Source organism: Mytilus californianus, unplaced genomic scaffold (assembly GCF_021869535.1).
Source record: "Mytilus californianus isolate M0D057914Y unplaced genomic scaffold, xbMytCali1.0.p SCAF_3, whole genome shotgun sequence".
In the NCBI taxonomy this organism is placed as follows: Eukaryota; Metazoa; Mollusca; class Bivalvia; order Mytilida; family Mytilidae; genus Mytilus; species Mytilus californianus.
Window position 1 is genome coordinate 27,368,440 of NW_026262679.1, and position 20,107 is coordinate 27,388,546.

Sequence of the window (20,107 nt, forward strand, 5' to 3'; positions counted from 1 at the left end):
GCCCTGCATGGGGCGTTTGGTGAGCATTGGGATATTGTCAAGTTGGTTGCAAAGAAGACAACCATTTTGGTTTTGCAAATGTTGTTTCGGTTTTTTTACTAGTTTGGTTTGAAGTAGTCTTCTTGGCGTAACGGCTGTTTTCAGAGCCAGGTAGGTTAGCTGTGGAGCCCGCCAACCACGATGATAAAGTACTGGTCGATGAGTCGAAAGCGTAGTAATAAAGACGACAGCAAACGCTATCAAGACCATTATCGTGAGACGTTGAAATGACGGTCCATTATCCAACACCACGGATACAGGGCCCTCGGACGTCAGATGACATAACGTGACTCCCCCATCCACAATGGGTTTTGGAGTGTATGCTGACGCGGACGCTCGTATACAGACTGTACAGCGTTTAATTGTTTCTGTCATCATAAGTAGTATGTCGATGAGCCATCTATCACTGAGCAGTTCAACATCGTAGTTTGCGGGTAAAGTGGAGCTGACCAAGCACGTCCGTTCAGTTGTACTACTACTAAGGCGTGTTTATCGACCTTGACTACCCTTGAGGGTCTCGTACGGTTCAGCTGTAACTAACTGGGTGGTTTTTAACGATCTTCACTGGCTGTTCAGCTCTCGCACGGTCGGCTTGGTGCCCTAAGGCGTTTGGTGAGCATGGTTTTGCTAGATCAACATGTTTTTTTTACTATTTTGGTTTGAAGTTTACTGCCTTCACAACGGAAATTTCCAGGGCCAGGTAGGTCAGCTGTGCAGCCCGCCAACCACGATGATGAAGTACTGGTCGATGGGTCTAGGACGTAGTAATAATGATGACAACAAGTGTAATCGGGACCACTGTCGTGAGACGGTGAAATGACGGTTCATTATCGAACAACACGGATACAGGACCTTGGATGTCTGCAGACGGCATTTCACTCGCCCATCCACAATGGGTTTTGGAGTGTATGCTGACGCGGACATTTTCTTCAAGACAATATGCAGACTGTACAGCGTTGGATTGCATGGTTTCTGTCATCAAAAGTAGTTGAGAATTGCGCCTGCTTATATACCACAATGGTAGCCGTACCATTCTTGAAGGTGTCTTCTTCCAAAGTGCCTCATTACGATCGTATTATAGTTTCCTTTGGAACACCCCTTCACTTTTGACCTGACCCAAGGTTTACCCGCCAAATATCTTATTATTTTCTATGTTTTATTAAAGTATATACAAATACATCAAATAAGGCTTCTGCCGAACTGTAACTAAGGTAAACTATATATCCTAAGATACAAAATCATCACTAAATTATGTCACAACTCTGATCAGCTTTGATTTCACGTATTTCGGAAGGAAAAGGGGATTGAATTGACTACAAAAAAATAAAAGGCAGTGGCTTTTTTGCCGGCGCCGGCAAAATAGAAAATATGCTTTTTTGCCGGCGCCGGCAAAATAGAAAATATGCTATTTTGCCGGCTCTGATTAAAATATCTTAATAAAAGCCGGTAAAATAGCATATTTGTATAGCAATGGCTAATCTGCCGGCACCGGCAATATAGTGAATTCTGTTATTTTGCCGGTTCTTATAAAGAGTTAATTTTTAAAATATTAACTTTTGAAATGTACTTCGAAAATGTACATTGTCAACAAAGTTAGATTTGCTTGTGAAATAATAGTCAACATGGTTCTTTGAATTGCATATATCTGTAAGTAGCTGCAGAACCGTAGCTCATATAGGTCCTTATGATATTTTTTTGACAATTTGCGGACCATAGACCCGCAAATTGTCAAAAAATATCATTGGGACCTATGAGATACGGTTCCGCAACTAATCTGTAAGCAAAATCGTTTTTTTAACTGGCAAAATTGGCTTCCGTTAACCTAGAGCCGGCAAAATAGCAACTGCCAAAAATTAAACAACACTTAATAAATTTCATGCGTCCGAAGCGCTTTTTTGTTTTTACCTTCCAGTGGCGGATCCAGAACTTTTCATAAGTGGGGGGGGGGGGGGGGGGCGCTGACTGACCTAAGGGGGGCCCGCTCCAGTCATGCTTCAGTGATTCCCTATATAATCAACCAAATTTTTCCCACGCCGTGAAAGGGGTGGGCCCGGGCTCCCCAGTCCCCCCCCCCTGGATCCGCCTATGCCTTCATCAGGAACACGTAATACCGAACGTTTTAAAGCCAATGCTGTTTAACAACCGAAACAGTAGGAGAGTTTTATGACAAAAAGGACCTAAAAATCTGAAAAATAATAGCCAATTCCTAAGGTCAACTTTACAATTTGAATGTAAACTAATTGTTGTGTTTATTTTGAATCCCTGTCTTCTCTATTTTAAAGATACAAAATGCCTAGGCTACTATAGCATCATGTAATTGTAAAAAGTTTTTCACAAAAAATGTGTCCAGAGAAAAAAAAATTCCCGCTAAAACTTCTTCGATCGTTCTTATTATTGACCTATAGACCACGCATGTGTAGCAAAAAAATGGAACGGAAAGGTGAGTTGTTGATAAAATTTATCACCTGTCAAAGGTGTTATTTATGTATCTGCATTCATCGTATATCATAATCTTATGTCTACATATACACTTCTAATGTCTAAAATTACAAATCCGTGCTATTTATATCTCAATGTCAGTTAAATATTCATTATATTGCTCATATGTTTATTTTTTGTAATGTTTGATTGTTTTCAGTAACTTTAACAGCGTGTCACAGGTAAACAAACCACTTTTTAAATAATGTTACAAACTTTCATTTCAAATCCTAAAATTAAGTAGCCATTCAAACAAAGGGATTATGAACCAACTTGTGATATATATTAAGTAGCACCTTATAATTTGCTTTGTTTGTTTTTTACAGTTTTATGCTGTTCTAGTTACAAAATGATAATGCAAGATTTATTTAATAATCAAATCAAATCAGTTCAAAGTTATTAGTGAAAGAATGTTACTGAAATTACAATAAATGAAAGAATTATCAAATTAGGAAATTGGAGCTAAAGTGATATGATATGCACATGCTTCTGGAAAACAAGACATTCCAGAAAGAAATGTGCATAATCTTAAATAAAATTGCAAGATTGATTACTTGAAATCAAATCAATCATATGTTTTATTAAGAATGCATGTCACATACATGTAACAACCACTTAAGCACATTTGATCTTTTATAATACATACTAATCAGCAAAATATAATAGACTTCAGAATTGAGTAAAAGATGTTTCAGTTCTAAATGATTTGGCAACTCAATCATAACTTGGCTGAAGAATATCTGAAGGATTTCAAGCCACACCTTGCAGATCTAACTAGGATTTTCAGCTATTTTGCATTTTTCTAATGTTTATATAAATTGGTTTTTAGTGTTCTATTAAAGTATCAATTCTTTAGAAGGAATTTAATCCCAGAGATCAAAGATATTCAGAAATGTTGCCAAGTTGAACATAAAATTACTGCTTTTTATAAACATGTAATCAGAGGCGGATTTAGGGGGGACCCAGGGGGCCCGGCCCCCCCCCCCCCCCTTTTTGGGAAAAATTTGGTTGATTATATAGGGAATCACTGAAGCATGACTGGAGCGGGCCCCCTCTTAGGCAGTCAGTGGGCCCCCACTTATGAAAATTTCTGGATCCGCCACTGGTAATTGCTCTTTTTGGTATTTACAAAAGTTTCAAACTTTTTGTTTTGTTCATTAAATAGATTGTGCCTAGTAGGGCTCTCTCTCTATATATATAGTATATTCAATTTGTGCATTTTCCCTTTGATCCTACATGTACTGCCTTATATTTTATTTCTATAATTAACTTGTATGATATCCTAAACAAGTTATTATATTCTTGCATGTATATATTAAGAGAATCTACCAACTTTCTCAACAGCTTCTTTTATCTTTTCACCTTTTTATGCATAATGCTTAAATTGCAAGGTAAACACAGTGTATACCTAGAAAATCAAGGTCAACACATGAAGAAATAACGAAGGCACCTGTTCATTGTTGAAAACTGTATGTTGGCCTCTAGATGTATTTTGGTTATTTTTGTTGATGGGTTGATTTCTTCTTCAGACAGGGCATAAACATGTACATGTATACTCAACATTTCCTTTTATTCATATTCTATTAAAATACTTGTGTTGTCAACAAATGAACATGGTCAAATATATTCAGAAATTGATTTTAACGATTTTGATTATATTACATATTATTAATTCCTATGTATGTATAATGTTACTTATTGACATATACTTTAAACTGACAATATCAGTGTGTAAACTGATGAAACGTCAACAATAGAAACATATCTTTTGTTATGATAAAGTTAAATAAATCAATAATTTGTTTATGTATTGCATATGACATGTACTAATTAATAAATATTTAGAAACCACAATAGTACATTTAGAAAATATAAATTGTTACTTAAAAAAAAGCTAATATTAACAAATACAGATTAAACTATTTTATTTGAAATCTTGTTTTCATAATTTATCAAGAGAAATGCAAAAGATGACTTACTTTCATATCTAAAAAATAAAATCTTTGCTGCATATTGATAAAACAATTTGAAAAGAATCATGACTATATAAAATATAAAGTTCTTTCCATACCATGCCACAAATTTCAATTTGTTCCACGTACTTAGCATGGTACATGTACAATTTCTGGAAATCTACCTATTTTCCACAAATAAATGACCGGTCATACATTTGTGAGCATAACTGTTAATTGTCAATATGTCTTTGAGTGAATATAATTATTTAAAAGTTATATCTGTTCAGGTTAAAAAATTGGAAGAAAATATTTTAACAAAAATTATTATCCATTAAAATGTTTTTACTAATTTTAAAACAATTTTAAGAATAGATTGATTTTGTTGATATTTTTTTCCCTGAAGCTCTCTTGACTAGCTGCTTCTATACAAGAAGAATTTGCTTATTCCAGTGACATACAAATATATACAGCCAGTAGAAAAATGAATTGAGACTTTTTCATGTACATGTATGTGAGGAATTTATTCCCATAGCAACATAATAAACCAATTTTCCACATAAATTCTTTTGCTTGATGTTTTCTTCCCTTGCTATATTAAGAAGCGGGTCCATTAGGGTACCCCCCATCAGGTTACAAGGTTACATTAAAAAATTGCCTCAGGTCAGTAGGACACTTTTAAGCAAATTATACAGTTTTCTGATTCTCTGTTTTGAATATTTTTAAAGGTCACAGGTCCTTTTAAATGTGAGGTTGCAAGGTCCCTAACCAAACCTCCTTAGGTAGCAGGTTGGATTTGACCCTAATAGGGAAATGATAACATTATATGGAAATTTTTTTTTTTTTTTTAATGTCAGATTTTGAACAGTTGTAAAATTGCAGTACATCTTTCCCATCAGTATAGTTCAGCAACAGTTTAACGAATCTTAAGCATGAATCTTTTATCCATTATATTACTAAGGTTTATACATTGTAAATATTTTAAAGATAAAAAACATCACAATTTTAAGAAGAAGAAATACAGGTGTATCATTACTCCTTTCTGTGATAAGTCATTCGTAAAAATGCCTAGGTTGTCTGTATCATAGATTTGATAAACTCAAGTCTTTGAAAAGTAGAAATAAGAGCAAAGCGGGGGTTACTGTTAGTTAGAATTATGTGTCTGGGTTGGTTGACATTTCTTCGTGAGAACTCTTATCTTTTGAACTAGTTACAGCTCAGGGTGTCAGTCTAGTACTATGAAGGATTCATTTTCATGTCATTTTATTGATAACATGTTTTCCATTGAATATGGATGCAATATTTAAATCAAGACTTTATTCACTTTAAAAATCAATCATTATCTCTCATATATATATATTGGAGTTGTCTCTCATTGATTTTTTTTTCTTGAAAATTTTACTAGGCTTTGTCTTTTCACAATACCAATTTGCTATTTATTTTTTTGAAAGTTGCATTTCGAAATAATTTATTCAAACTTAAAATGAATTAAGATATCAAACCCATTGCGTAAATATAAAGGGTATTAGCCATGATTTAGACAATAAATTAAAGTATGGTTTTGTTTCAAACATTGATAAAAGAGAAATTTGACTTTTGATAACCAGTTTGGTTTGATATATTATTGCCTTGCATGACAATAATTAAACCTCATTTGGGTCTGTATGCATTCAAACTTTAATTTGAGGCTAAGCTGGAGATGGGTTGCTCATTTGCTCAGCAAAGTCGGCATGTTCAATTATTGTCCCCTGCACAACTGGGTGGTGGGCATAGAAATACCGTGGATCCATCAGTCCAGTCTTGTAAGCGCTCTGATCATATAATTCTTACCAGATCTTAATAACTTTATGAAATTTATATCATATGTTTATATCAGGAATGTCTCAGTTAAGTTTAAAAGTCAGTGTCTACTAATTAAAGGAGCCATGTCCCTTGTAGATATAAATTACATGTAAAATTGTATTGCAAATGCTCCAAAAACCTACATTTCTAGTAGGACTTATGAAATTTATGATGAAGGTTAACATAAGCAATGTTTGGAACGAGTTTGAAAATCGACTCTGATCAATCATTTTTCAGGGGTTATGGAAATATAAATTCTAAGGAAATTGCATTGTAAGCACTCTCTAGTGTACATTTTTTGCCAGATTTGTAAAAATGTATATCAAAGTTTTTTATCTGATAGCAATGTCTCTAATGAGTTCAAAAAATCAGTGCAGCTCAATTTTTTAAAAAGTTATGCCACCTGCAAATATAAATTATATGGAAAATTGCATGATGAACACTCTCAAACATACATTTTTAGAAGGATTGATTTGAAATTTGCATCAAAGGTTCATATCAGAAATGTCTAAAGAGTTCGAAAATCAGTGCAAATCAACTATTTTTATAGGAGTTATTCCCCTTGCGAATATAAATTATCTGGACCACACCTACATTTGTCTGATTGTTATGAAATTTACATCAAAGGTTTATATCAGCAGTGACAAGAAAAAATCCACACTGATGGCCCGAGAACACAGTTATTTCGTAGTGCATTTCTTTTAGACAATAAATTCAAATTAAAAAAATCGCACCTGCTCTATCTCAAAAAGATTTTTACAGTGTAGTGTACTACTATTGATACAAATAATATCAAAATTATAGAAACTTCTACCAGCTCTAACTCAAAATATTGACAGTTCTGTGTTAAGGGGGGCTAAAATTCAGTTTGACAGCTTCAGACATTCTAATTTTTGACCTTTTTTAACTGGACCAAATCACTACTTAACATAAAGATTCAGCACCCAAATTTTTTTAACATGTAATTTCATCCCCTTACTTAATATTTCATGCATAAAATATCAAGAAATAAATTGGGAAAGTGTATCAAAAAAAAATGCAAGTTATACACTGTTCACACTAGGGACTATATTTGTAGACAACGAAAACCAAAGGACGATAACTGTGTCCTTGGACCTAATAGGATAGAAAGACTTGTCCAATTTTAATAAAACTTTGCATGACCTAAGCTTAGGCAATTATAAGATAGTTGGCCAAGTTTCATGGCCATAGGATATATATTATAGAAACTAGGGCCATTTTCATATTGAAATTTGGATGTTTATTTTTGACGTTTAAATCAAATATTTTCAACTGTCAAGATTTTTGCCTAAAAAATTTAAATACTGCAAAAATTAGCTTTTTAAATACTCTTGAATTTAATATAATAAGTATTAAAAGCAACGGAACACTCATTTGATTTATCAGATTTATTACAGTTATTCAAAAGTCAAATTTATATGAGCCTGTGCCTGAAAATAGAGATTTTCGAATTAAGGGAAGCCTTACATAAACATGCATTTTTTTCAACCAATTTGAAGTTTTTGAAGTTTTTTAACCATACATTATTCTTCCATATTTATTAAATGTACTTTAAATGTAAAGAAAAGTTACAAAAAGCATACCACATGAGTATAAAATGGTCTAAGGCCATGTAAGACTGAGAATTATTTAGAGTCGATTTAGGCCGTAGCCCATATTTACATATAAAAATGCACACAGAGGCTATAAGAAATTGAAATTTGTTACTTTTTGCTCATTTCTATGCTAAGATGTCATGATACAAGAAGTCTAATTGCAAAAGGACTCTTGAATTTAAATTTTTTTGGCAGACAGTATGGTCTGATGACCAGTTTTTCACTTTTCAATGGAAAACTTGCATGTAGTTTTAGTCTCATTTGGCATATATTTGAACCACTTACTATCCTAAAGAAGAAAATTATGGTAGCATATGAAATGAATAGGGTTAACTGATCATTGTAAAGTGCTTTTTTTACAGATTTAGTGAAATATTTGTGATGGACTACAGATTTTATGTACAAAGCTCTTCACATTTCACATACATCAAACAGGCCGTTTAACCAGGGACATAAATACAAATATTCTGCACATTTCTTCTGTGATAATCTACTTTTCTCTAGATTCCGAGTTCACAAATGGTTAATTAAATTTGATTTAAGCATAGAAACACAAATATCAGGAACATAAAAAGCTGTCAGATAGAAAGTCAGCATGGCTCTTAGGCATAAAATGGAAACTGCTTTAAAATGCTTATTTTAGCCGTATAATGTCAAAATGGGACATTTTAACAGAATTTCTGTCAAACAAAGATGTAAATCCTTTACTTTTATTGAGTTTGACAAATTGAAACCAGCAAACCATTCAGGAAAGTTGCCAAAGTACAGAATCTACATTTACGGAATTCATCTCTTAGGCCCGAGAACACAGTTATTTCGTAGTGCATTTCTTTTAGACAATAAATTCAAATTAAAAAAATCGCACCTGCTCTATCTCAAAAAGATTTTTACAGTGTAGTGTACTACTATTGATACAAATAATATCAAAATTATAGAAACTTCTACCAGCTCTAACTCAAAATATTGACAGTTCTGTGTTAAGGGGGGCTAAAATTCAGTTTGACAGCTTCAGACATACTAATTTTTGACCTTTTTTAACTGGACCAAATCACTACTTAACATAAAGATTCAGCACCCAAATTTTTTTAACATGTAATTTCATCCCCTTACTTAATATTTCATGCATAAAATATCAAGAAATAAATTGGGAAAGTGTATCAAAAAAAAATGCAAGTTATACACTGTTCACACTAGGGACTATATTTGTAGACAACGAAAACCAAAGGATGATAACTGTGTCCTTGGACCTGATCATCAATTATTTTTACAGAAGTTATGTCCCTTCGAAATGTAATCTATATTGAACATTGCATTGTAAGGACTCTCACAACTTCATTTCTTGTGGTATTTTTATAAAATTCATATTAAAGGTTTATACCAGAAAAATCTTGGAACAGTGCTATTGAGTTATTTTGCAGGAGTTATTCACCTTTGAATTCAAAATTATACAGAAAATACAAAACATTGTTATCAATCTGATCTCTACATTTCTTGTAGAATATTAAAGGTGCATTAGCTGTCAAATTCATGTTCACCTATTTGACTCAAATTCTCATATTTAATTTATAACATACTAAAAATGTATATCCAAATTATAAAAGTCTAAAATAAACAATTTACATGCATGGGCTGTATCAGCGTGTGTATTTTAGTCTAGACGCTATCTAATTAACCATGGAGGTGACCTTGGAAGTCTGCTGACAGTCATATAACCCAATATAAACATAAATTTGTAGATATAAATAGATACCGTGCAATTGGATATTTCTAGGTCTGTTTGATTTCATATTATAAGTTAAAAATATATGTTAATCATCAATTTTAACCTGTATAAGAATAAGTTTTTCGTGGATCGATCAGTCAATCAAATGGTTTACCCATGATTCACTTTCAATGTTGGCATTCTTTTCCTTTTAATAACTGCACACGCCCAATTCATGCATAACCCATCTCTAGCTAAGGGGTTAAATTGAAAGTTACATGAATATGGATTCAATGAGGTCGAATTATTCACTTGCAACTGAATAATTCATCAGCGATGTTTCTTTGCTTATTCTGACAAAATTGAACCAAACTGGTTGCTTAAAGTGAATTATTATTTCATTAATGATAGAACAAAAAAATCATATTTTAATATTTTTTTTTACATCTAGTAACTTATGCCCCTTTCATTAAAAAGTTTTATGAAATTAAAAAAAAAAATTGAGTTATTACCCTTGGACAAAGTTAAATATGGAACTGTGGGGACCTTGGAATGCTGTTCTTTTATTTATTAGAAAAGAATGTTAAAATTGAAAAGTAAAACAAGAGAGCCATCAAGAAGAACCATTTTATTGATTTGGTTGTGCAAAAAATCATTCTTATAGATTGAGGAGAAATGATGATTTACATACTTTTTTCTATGACATGATTCAAACAGACCTAGAAATTGTCATTAAACTATTGCATTATTTGTCTATTTATATTTATATTGATATTGGGTCACATGACCATCAGTAGTATTTTAAGTGTAAGTGTAATTTTAAAGAAATATTTTAGTATGTAAAGCAAGTTAAAGAGTTTGAGTCAATTTGGTGTTATGAATTTGGCAGATAATGCCCCTGGTCTACGTATATGTAAGTGAATGGAAGTTAGGATTAAGCAAGTGCAGTTTAATCAAAATATGTTTACCCTTATTCTGCTAAAAATTAGTGATTAGAATTACAAAATGAAAGTTTTAAGTAGAAGTTGAACATTACAGTTTGTTGAAATACAAACCAGTCAATCTGTCTGTCCATGTGGCAGGGTAAAGCAATCACCAATCAATCAATCAATCAAATTGCTGTGTAAACAAAACAGGATCATTTGACACATTGCTGTACCAGTCCAGTACCAAATCATCTTGTCTAGGGCAATTGGAATAGTCTTAATCCTGACTGCTGGTAAAACCCATTGTTTATGTTGTCAATATGTTTTTGCTAATAGTTCAAACAAACCTGCAGTTTTTGACTAATTGTCTATTTGTCCTAGTGTAACAATTGAAAAAAATCATTAACCAATAACATTTCTAAGGCATTAGCTTTTATTTTCCTATATTTATGGAAGGAAAGTGGAAAGTTAAACATTAATTACCATATCAGCTGACATGATTTATTTTTAATGAATAAATGATACTGACCATTTATCCAATATATCTGATATTTCTAATGTTATTGTTGCAATTAGTGCAAATGACATCCAAGTATTTTAACAATAGATTATACTCTCTTTAGCAATTCTGATAAATGAGCTTATATTTGTAAACCATCCCACTCATTTTTCTGATTGTGTTTTGCAGCATAGAAATTTAGACATTTACAATACTAAAACAACAAAAATGAATTCATCAAACTTTAATATAAATGTACTTTTTGCTCTAAAAGTGATGGCTCATACAGCAGTTAATGCAACTATATTGATCATTTCACTTTTTTTGTCGCTCTTTTGTTATATAACATATTAACGAAAATATTAATGAGGACTGTCGCTATTGTGAAAAACATTAAATTTTTAACAGCTAAAAATGAGAAGCAAATTGGAAACATGTTAATTTTTCTGTTAACGAAATTAATGATTATTTCTCATGTAGTGATGAAACCCTTGAGATTATCATTAATGAACATTAAGAAACAAGGGAATTTTATATATACTATATTCATTTTTCAATTGGTTTGTAGACAACTAGAGCTATATTAGCATGGATAAAAAAAAATAATTAAAGACCATGGTATATTACTTTTGGAATTTCATTTGTACATGTGACAGGACCTTTTTCATACCAGAATTTGGATCAAGAGAACATAAAATGCTCTGTGAATTTGTATAGATACTTAAATCATGATAATATGTGAAATGGATATCTGAAGCATAAAGTAATTCAAAATAATCAGGCTAATTGGTAAATGTCTGGAAATTTTCCATAGTGAACAGTTTAGAATCATGAAGGATTTGATATGGTGAAGTTAATTTACTAAATGCACATGAATACTTCACATTATGAACATCTTGTATCTGTTCTCAGAATCATAGGAAAAAAATATTTACAATTTACAGAAATTTGACAATTGATTTAACACTTATATCTAGCCTGTGAACTTGTATAATATAATAGTTTTTATTCCCTAAAACTGGACTTGTATTGACCTAACTAAGTAGTGTTTCCTATTAATGAGTGGTAATTCAGATAATCACTAGGGACATATAGAAACTTGGTAACGTACAGCATCTTAGTTTTGACGTTTGATTTTTTTAGATTTTGAAAGATTATTTCTGTGTTTTGTAGTAAAAAGAAGCTGGACTTTAAGAACCCTTGTTCGTAGAAGTGGTGATGGATCAAGTCTACCAAGTAAGTTGTTAGAAGTTCAGGGTGAGGGATGAACACTGTACTTGTATAAAGAGGTTATGTATATTTAGGTTGAATTTATCGAGAGAATATTACTGTAAATTCAGAAATTATTTCCAGGTTTTTATTAATGCGAATAATGCGATTGAGTGAGTATCGCAATAATAAGAACTCACATTCTGATATCTGATATATATATATCTGTATGCAGATTTTCCTGCAATCACAATGATTAATCTTGTCCTTTCCACAAAAAATGCAATAATAAATGCAAGCAATAATTTCTGAATTTACAGTATTTGAATTATTTACAAAGTAAAATTCAGGATTATATTTTTGAACAGTGTAAGTTTAGCAGAGACAGGTTATATCATGGCATTCCTGTATAATATAATATCAGTGACGAATAAGTGTCACTTTACATTGTGTGTACTATACCTTCAAGTCGGGTAATCCTGTAATCTGGTGCCTGCGATTTAAACAATTTGTATGGAGCCATATTTCAGAAGATAGAAGGCCTGGATGCTTCATACCTTGTATTCAGATACCTTATGATATAAAGTTTTCCTCTGTCATATGTCCTTTGTCTTTAACTTCATTTTCATAGTTCAGGGACTGCTTAAAAAACTGAATAGATTTTTTGTCATATCATTTCTAATAATTATGCCACCGCTGTAGCGGAAGGGGCATTAAGTGTTACCCTTGTCCGTCCGTCCTGTCCACCGCAAACGTTCCCAAAATTGGTTTCCGTTCTCTAACTTTAGTTTGCCTGAACCAAATGTTATAAAACGTATACACAATGCTTATTACCACAAAACACAGATCAAGTTCGAAATTGGGTGGCATCACTTTTACCGTTTATGAGTTATGCCCCTTTATAAACATAAAAATTGCTGATTTTTTTGTTTCCGTTCTCTAACTTTATTTTGCCTCAACCATATGTTATTAAACATACACAATGCTTATAATCACAAAACGGTCTTAACTACATGAATCCTGCATCTGTATGTGAAAGTTGACTCATGCATATTTACAAGCGGGGGCATCTGTGGCCCATAGACACATTCTCCATTTATTATATTTGGTTTATGGGATCCTTGCAAGGTCTACATGTCTGTCAGTCAGGGTTTATCTGACCTTAACCTCATTTCATGGATCAGTGATCAAGGTTAAAGTTACCAGATTAGTTCCGTTTCACAGTAAGTCAGATGTATTTGGTGTTGGAATGATTGTAAGGTATACATGTGTGTCTGGCAGTATCATCTGACCTTGACTTCATGTCCATGGTTCATTGGTGAATGTTAAGTTTTCTTTGTAAAGTCTGTTTCTCAATTACTATAAGCAATAGATCAAATATTTAAGGTGTATGGAAAAATTGTCAGGTGTAAATGTCTGTGTGGCAGGGTGCATCTGACCTTGACCTCATTTACATGGATCATTGATAATCTCAAGTTTATGTGATACTTGTAGAAAAACCATTATCTTAAAGACTTTTAATATAAAATCAATTATGATCTGTAAAGCAGGTGAGTTATGTCAGCGTGTGCACCCTTGTATTCGTTCGTAGCCTCTTTTTTACATTAACTTCCTAGAAGGTTTCTTTATTATTTTTCAGTTTATTTCATATATGTCTATTGTACAACAAAAATTCAAATAATCAAAGGTTTATATACCTTCATGAAAAATATCTACCTTTTGTAAATAGGATCTGTTATATTTATAATTAGGAATCAATTAAAAATGTCAAATCAATGTAATTTAGATTTAAATTAAAAAGTATAAAAACATGTGTTTCTCCATGTAACATGTGAAGTTGACAGTTTGTTATTGACCATTGGACAGCATAAAAAGGTTTCATTTTAGAAGCAATTTTGAAATAATTTGGTTTGACCTATTATTATGGCATATATATATATATATTGTATACAATATTATTTATATGGAATCCAAGAAAAAATTGCACAAGGGTAAGGCTTTTTTTTCCACATAGTTTAAATCCTTTTTGTCGAGCCTTCGACTTTAGTCGAAAAAGCGAGACATAGCGATCCTACATTCCGTTGGCGTCGTCGTCGGTGTCCACAAATATTCACTCTGTGGTTAAAGTTTTGAAATTTTAATAACTTTCTTAAACTATCCTGGATTTCTACCAAACTTGGACAGAAGCTTGTTTATGATCATAAGATAGTATCCAGAAGTAAATTTTGTAAAAATAAAATTCCATTTTTTCCGTATTTTACTTATAAATGGACATAGTTTTTCTGCCGGGAAATATTACATTCACTCTGTGGTTAAAGTTTTTAAAATTTTAATAACTTTCTTAAACTATCCTGGGTTTGTACCAAACTTGGACAGAAGTTTGTTTATGATCATAAGATAGTATCTAGAAGTAAATTTTGTAAAAAAATAAATCCATTTTTTCCTTATTTTACTTTTAAATGGACTTAGATTTTCTGCCAGGAAACAACACATTCACTCTGTGGTTAAAGTTTTTAAAATTTTAATAACTTTCCTATACTATTTTGGATTTGTACCAAACTTGGACAGAAGCTTGTTTATGATCAAAAGCTAGTATCTAGAAGGAAATTTTGTAAAAAAATAAATCCATTTTTTCCTTATTTTACTTTTAAATGGACTTAGATTTTCTGCCAGGAAACAACACATTCACTCTGTGGTTAAAGTTTTTAAAATTTTAATAACTTTCCTATACTATTTTGGATTTGTACCAAACTTGGACAGAAGCTTGTTTATGATCAAAAGCTAGTATCTAGAAGGAAATTTTGTAAAATAATAAATCCATTTTTTCCGTATTTTACTTTTAAATGGACTTAGATTTTCTCCCAGGAAACAACATATTCACTCTGTGGTTAAAGTTTTAAAAATTTTAATAACTTTCTTATACTATTTTTGGATTTGTACCAAACTTGAACAGAAGCTTGTTTATGATCAAATGCTAGTATCTAGAAGGAAATTTTGTTTTCTTCCAGTTAACATTACATTCAGTCTGCAGTTAAAGTTTTTAAACATTTATTAGATTCATAAACTATCCTGGATTTTTACCAAACTTGGACAGAAGCTTCTTTCAATCAAAAGATAGTATCAAGAGGAATATTTTTATTGATTAACTTCCTCATTTTTGTTGAGCGTGCGATTAACAGAAAAAGTAGGCAAGACACTGGGTTCCGTGGAACCCTTACGAATTTTTAAAAATAAATGATTATTGGGTAAACATGTTGATTATACCAAACTTAATTGAGCACGATTATGCTTTCTTCTACAAAATTTGTATTTGGTCAGTGTTTCTACAGCTCTGTTAAGGCACGTTTAGTTCTTTTAGCTTAAAGGTTTCATTGATTATTGAAAAAATCCTTGCAACTGGCAAGGATATGGTTATTGTTACACTAATGTATTTATTGGTAGATGGATGCAAGCACTGTCTTGGCTTTTGTTCTTCATTTCAGTTACATGATGACCTCTAAACCAGTCAGTTTGTCTAGATTCAACCAAATATAGTTAAAGTGTTATTGTTCAAAGTCCCACCCAGTCTTTGTACAGTTCAGACAATTTATAGATATCAGTAGAAACTTGAAAAATGTCCCTTTAACACAGTCCTGTGTTTCTTTTATTGTACATGGAGGAACTAATATAAATTCACATCTTTCAATAGATTTTCTACAGGCATAAAAACTAACAGTATTAGAATTGTCAGGTGTTTCCTAATATCTTCTTTTTTATGCCCCCGCCGTAAGCGACAGGGGCATCAAGTGTTACCCTTGACCATCCGTCTTTCCATCCTTCTGTCTTTCAGTCTTTCCGTCTTTCCATCCATCTGTTCTATATTTGTTGCAAAGCTTGAGCGTGGTCATTCGTGTCCTCAGACACATTCTTCTTTTATTTATTTAAAACATCAAATTTAAATGAAACTTTGAGAACTGAATATGAATCAGTTTCAATTTCCTGTGCACATCTTAAAGTTATATGAAACCAGTCTCTGGTGATTATAGTGTTAAGAAAATTATTGAACCAATGCGTGCATCTATACTAATTAAACTAAGTCCTCTGTCCACACTTTTTACATATATGATGAATCCATAACGTTTAGACGACAAAAAATATTTCATTCTCTTACTGATCAAAAATGTTGGTTGCTTATTAACATTCAGGTGTTATTGCCGAAGTTAACAGAATATGACCTTGATAAACAATCAACACAATCATGGAGCATGTATATGATAAGTAAGATGATAGAGCAATGTTTTTTTTTTAATTTTCCATGCTTTTACAAAACAAATTCATCTTTTATGTTAAATTTGAAGCCCCATATGACTATAACCAGTTATCAAATTCAAGCTCTTCAAATCTATTTCCTTATTTCATTTGAACATATCAAGTTCTTGTTAAATTCAAAGTACATCAGAAAATATTTGTGTAACGAAAAGGATGAGATAAAGAAAACTTTCTGTCAGTACAAGTAACTGGGATTACAGTAGATCAGTTCAATGTAATTATGCTCTCCCTGAATTTGGGGTTACATCTTTAGCAAATTTTGTTTAGAAAAGTATTATGTTTGATTATAATGTTATTATGTTATGTTTAAAGGTATATTTTAAATTGTTATTTTAAAGGGTTTTATCATTCTATAATAAACTTATAGTCAATTTTAAATTGTAATTATTATTGGTTTTGTCATTTTATAATAACCTGGTTTAAAAGTGACATTCGAATTTTATGCTTAAAATATTTGAGTTATCATACGTCTCAAAATGTTCTTTTATGATTTTGCATTTTGTAATTACAACCATTTATATTGTAATTCCTCAGGCACTTCCGTAGTTTTATAGGATTTTTTACAATCAATTCCTTTATTTATTTTTCAAATTCAAAATGATGTTTTTCATTCCTCCTGGACTTCCCATCTTTTATATTATTATCATACTTTTGTACAAACAATATTTGTGTTCAAAGCACGTTAAATTGGGATGACAATTCACTAATCATCTATTGATAACAGAAGGCTGTGATTTAAAAAAAATTATAATTATCAAAGTCAGATTTTTTATAAGACAATTTTCGGCTGATACAATACATTTTGTGTTTCTTAATCATCCATATGAGGAATATATTGAATAACACACACCTAGGGTATTTAAAGGTGCTTTTCTCAAATTACTGTTTTTAGTCTTCTTTTTATAGATAGTATAAAAAACCCGAACTTCTGTTGAAAGGTTCATGGCTTCTATGAGTACAAGTTGTGTCTCAGTATATACAAAGTTTACATAGTAATAAGTGAAGTGAAAAATTGGTGTAACACCTTGAGCTAATGGCTGGATAATTGATATGTGTATCACAGTATGGATTTGTCTCATCAAGGTAATAGGTCATGTAAAAACTTTAAACAAGTAGGCAGGAAAGGGGAAGAACAGAAAAAAAGCATTAATTAGACATGTCTTGAGTCTTTTTGTTTGTTATTTTTGTGCTTTGTGTCGATCTATTGAGTCGAGGCATTTTAAACTGATTTTTGTCTCGCCTGCGATGAAAGTCGCAGTATGCGTGACATAGGGATTACTATCCGGCAGCGATGGTGGTGTAACCTATTTGTATAAAAACTTTATATTTCAGAAGGTAGAAGACCTGTATACTTCATACCTTGTATGCAGATACCTTATGGTACGAAGTTTCCGTCTGTCATTTGTCCATTGTTCTTGACCTCATTTTCATGGTTCAGCTACTGTGTGAAAAACAATTATACCAATAGTATTTTTGTCATGTGAATTTCTCACCTATTATGAGTGATAGGATGACTATTTTGGTATATGAGTTCCTTGCAACATCTACATGTCCATCAGACATCAGACTTCACCTGACCTCAACGTCATTTATCAAATACTTTTAGCAGGTCAACAATATGTGGTGTATGAAATGATTGTAAGGGGTACATGTCAGTCTGGCAGGTTTCATCTGACCTTTACTTCATTTTCATGGTTCATTGGTTAATGTTGAGTTTTTGTGTTTTGGTCAGTTTTTCAAGTACTATAAGTAATAGGTCAACTATAGCTGGTGTATGGAATGATTGTAAGGTGTACATGTCTGTCTGGCAGGTCTCATCTAACCTTGACCTTATTTTTATGGTTCATTGGTCAATGTTAAGTTTTTGTGTTTTGGTCTGTTTTTCAAGTACTATAAGTAATAGGTCAACTATAGTTGGTGTATGGAATGATTGTTAGGTGTACATGTCTGTCTGGCAGGTCTCGTCTAACCTTGACCTTATTTTTATGGTTTATTGGTCAATGTTAAGTTTTTGTGTTTTGGCCTGTTTTGCAAAAAGTAATAGCAATAGGTCAGCTATATTTGGTGTATGGAATTATTGTAAGGTGTACATGTCTGTCTGTCAGGTATAATCTAACCTTGACCTCATTTTTATAGTTCATTGGTCAATTTAAGTTTTTGTGTTTTGGTCTGTTTTTCAATTACCATAAGCCATAGGTCAGCTTTATTTAGTGTACAGAATAATTGTAAGGTGTACATGTCTGTCTGACAGGATTTATCTGACCTTGACCTCAGTGTCATAGATCTTTAAAAATGTTAAGTTTATGTGTTACTTTTTGTAAAACCTTTATCTTTTAGACTTTTAACATTAAACCAATGGTCAGTAAAGCAGACAATACATTTCAATGTGTGCACTCTTATTAAAGTTTGTTCCTATGTTGTGCTGTTATGCCTCTGGCCAAAGTAAGGGGGAGGGTTGATCAATCACAAACATGTTTAATCACCACATTATGTTTGTGTTTGTCCCAAGTCAGGAGACTGTAATTCGGTGGTTGTCGTAGGTTGCTGTCAGTCATATTTGTTTTACGTTAAATATCTTAAACAAAAATCAGGTCGTTATTTTCTCTTTTTAATTGCTTTACTTTTGCCATGTCTGGGCCTTTTATAGCTAACTATACGGTATTGGTGTAACTCTTTGTCGAAGGCCATACAGTCACCTATAGTTGCTTAAATCTACATCATTTGGTCTCTGGTGAATAGATGTCTCATTGGCAATCATACCACATCTTTATATTTTTATAGTGTATTTGGATTTGTTAAAAGTTTAAATTTTGTTGAAAAAAGAATGACCTATGTAGATACAAGTTTCTTGTCTTAGGGAGGGATAAATTGTACTTTGTAAAAAATCATTCTGATTCAAACCAAAAATTCTCTGAAACTGACATTATCAAGATGCTTGATTTCTTGATTGACAACATATTTCCTGTTTGGAGGACGTGTTTTGCAACAAACAATTGGCATTCCCATGGGAACCAACTGTGCTACTCTTCTTGCCGACTTGTTCCCTTATTTATATGAGGCTGACTTCATACATGAACTTCTTAGGAAGAAAGAAAAGAAGTTAGTATCCTTTAACCTCACTTTCCGCTATATAGATGATGTTCTCTCACTAAATAATTTAAAATTTGGTGACTATGTTGAACGCATCTATCCCATCTTAAGATAAGGATACAACAGATACACTTAAGTCGGCTTAATATCTTGACTTAAATCTAGATATTGACAATGATGGTCAGTTGGAAACAAAACTTTACAACAAAAGAGATGATTTCAGCTTCCCAATTGTGAACTCCCCATTCCTATGTAGCAACATTCCAGCAGCACCTGCATACAGAGTACATATCTCTCAGTTGATTCTAGGGCTTGTATTTCCCATCATGATTTCCTTGATAGGGGGTTGCTGCTCACAAGGAAGCTATTAAACCAAGAGTTCCAAGTGGTGAAGTTGAAATCGTCCCTTCGTAAATTTTACGGACGCCATCACGAGTTGGTTGACC

The 20,107-nt window shown here is 32.2% G+C and overlaps 1 protein-coding gene across 3 annotated transcripts in view; it reads left to right on the plus strand.

Annotated features, from left to right (window-relative positions):
- Positions 1-20,107, plus strand: part of LOC127734272 (multiple C2 and transmembrane domain-containing protein 1-like) — a 104,790-nt gene that overhangs the window by 1,887 nt on the left and 82,796 nt on the right. For all 3 annotated transcript variants that reach the window (XM_052244037.1, XM_052244038.1, XM_052244040.1), the window contains exon 2: positions 12,228-12,290. In XM_052244037.1, the coding sequence (XP_052099997.1) occupies positions 12,228-12,290 (63 nt within the window). The remainder of the gene's footprint in view (positions 1-12,227; positions 12,291-20,107) is intronic.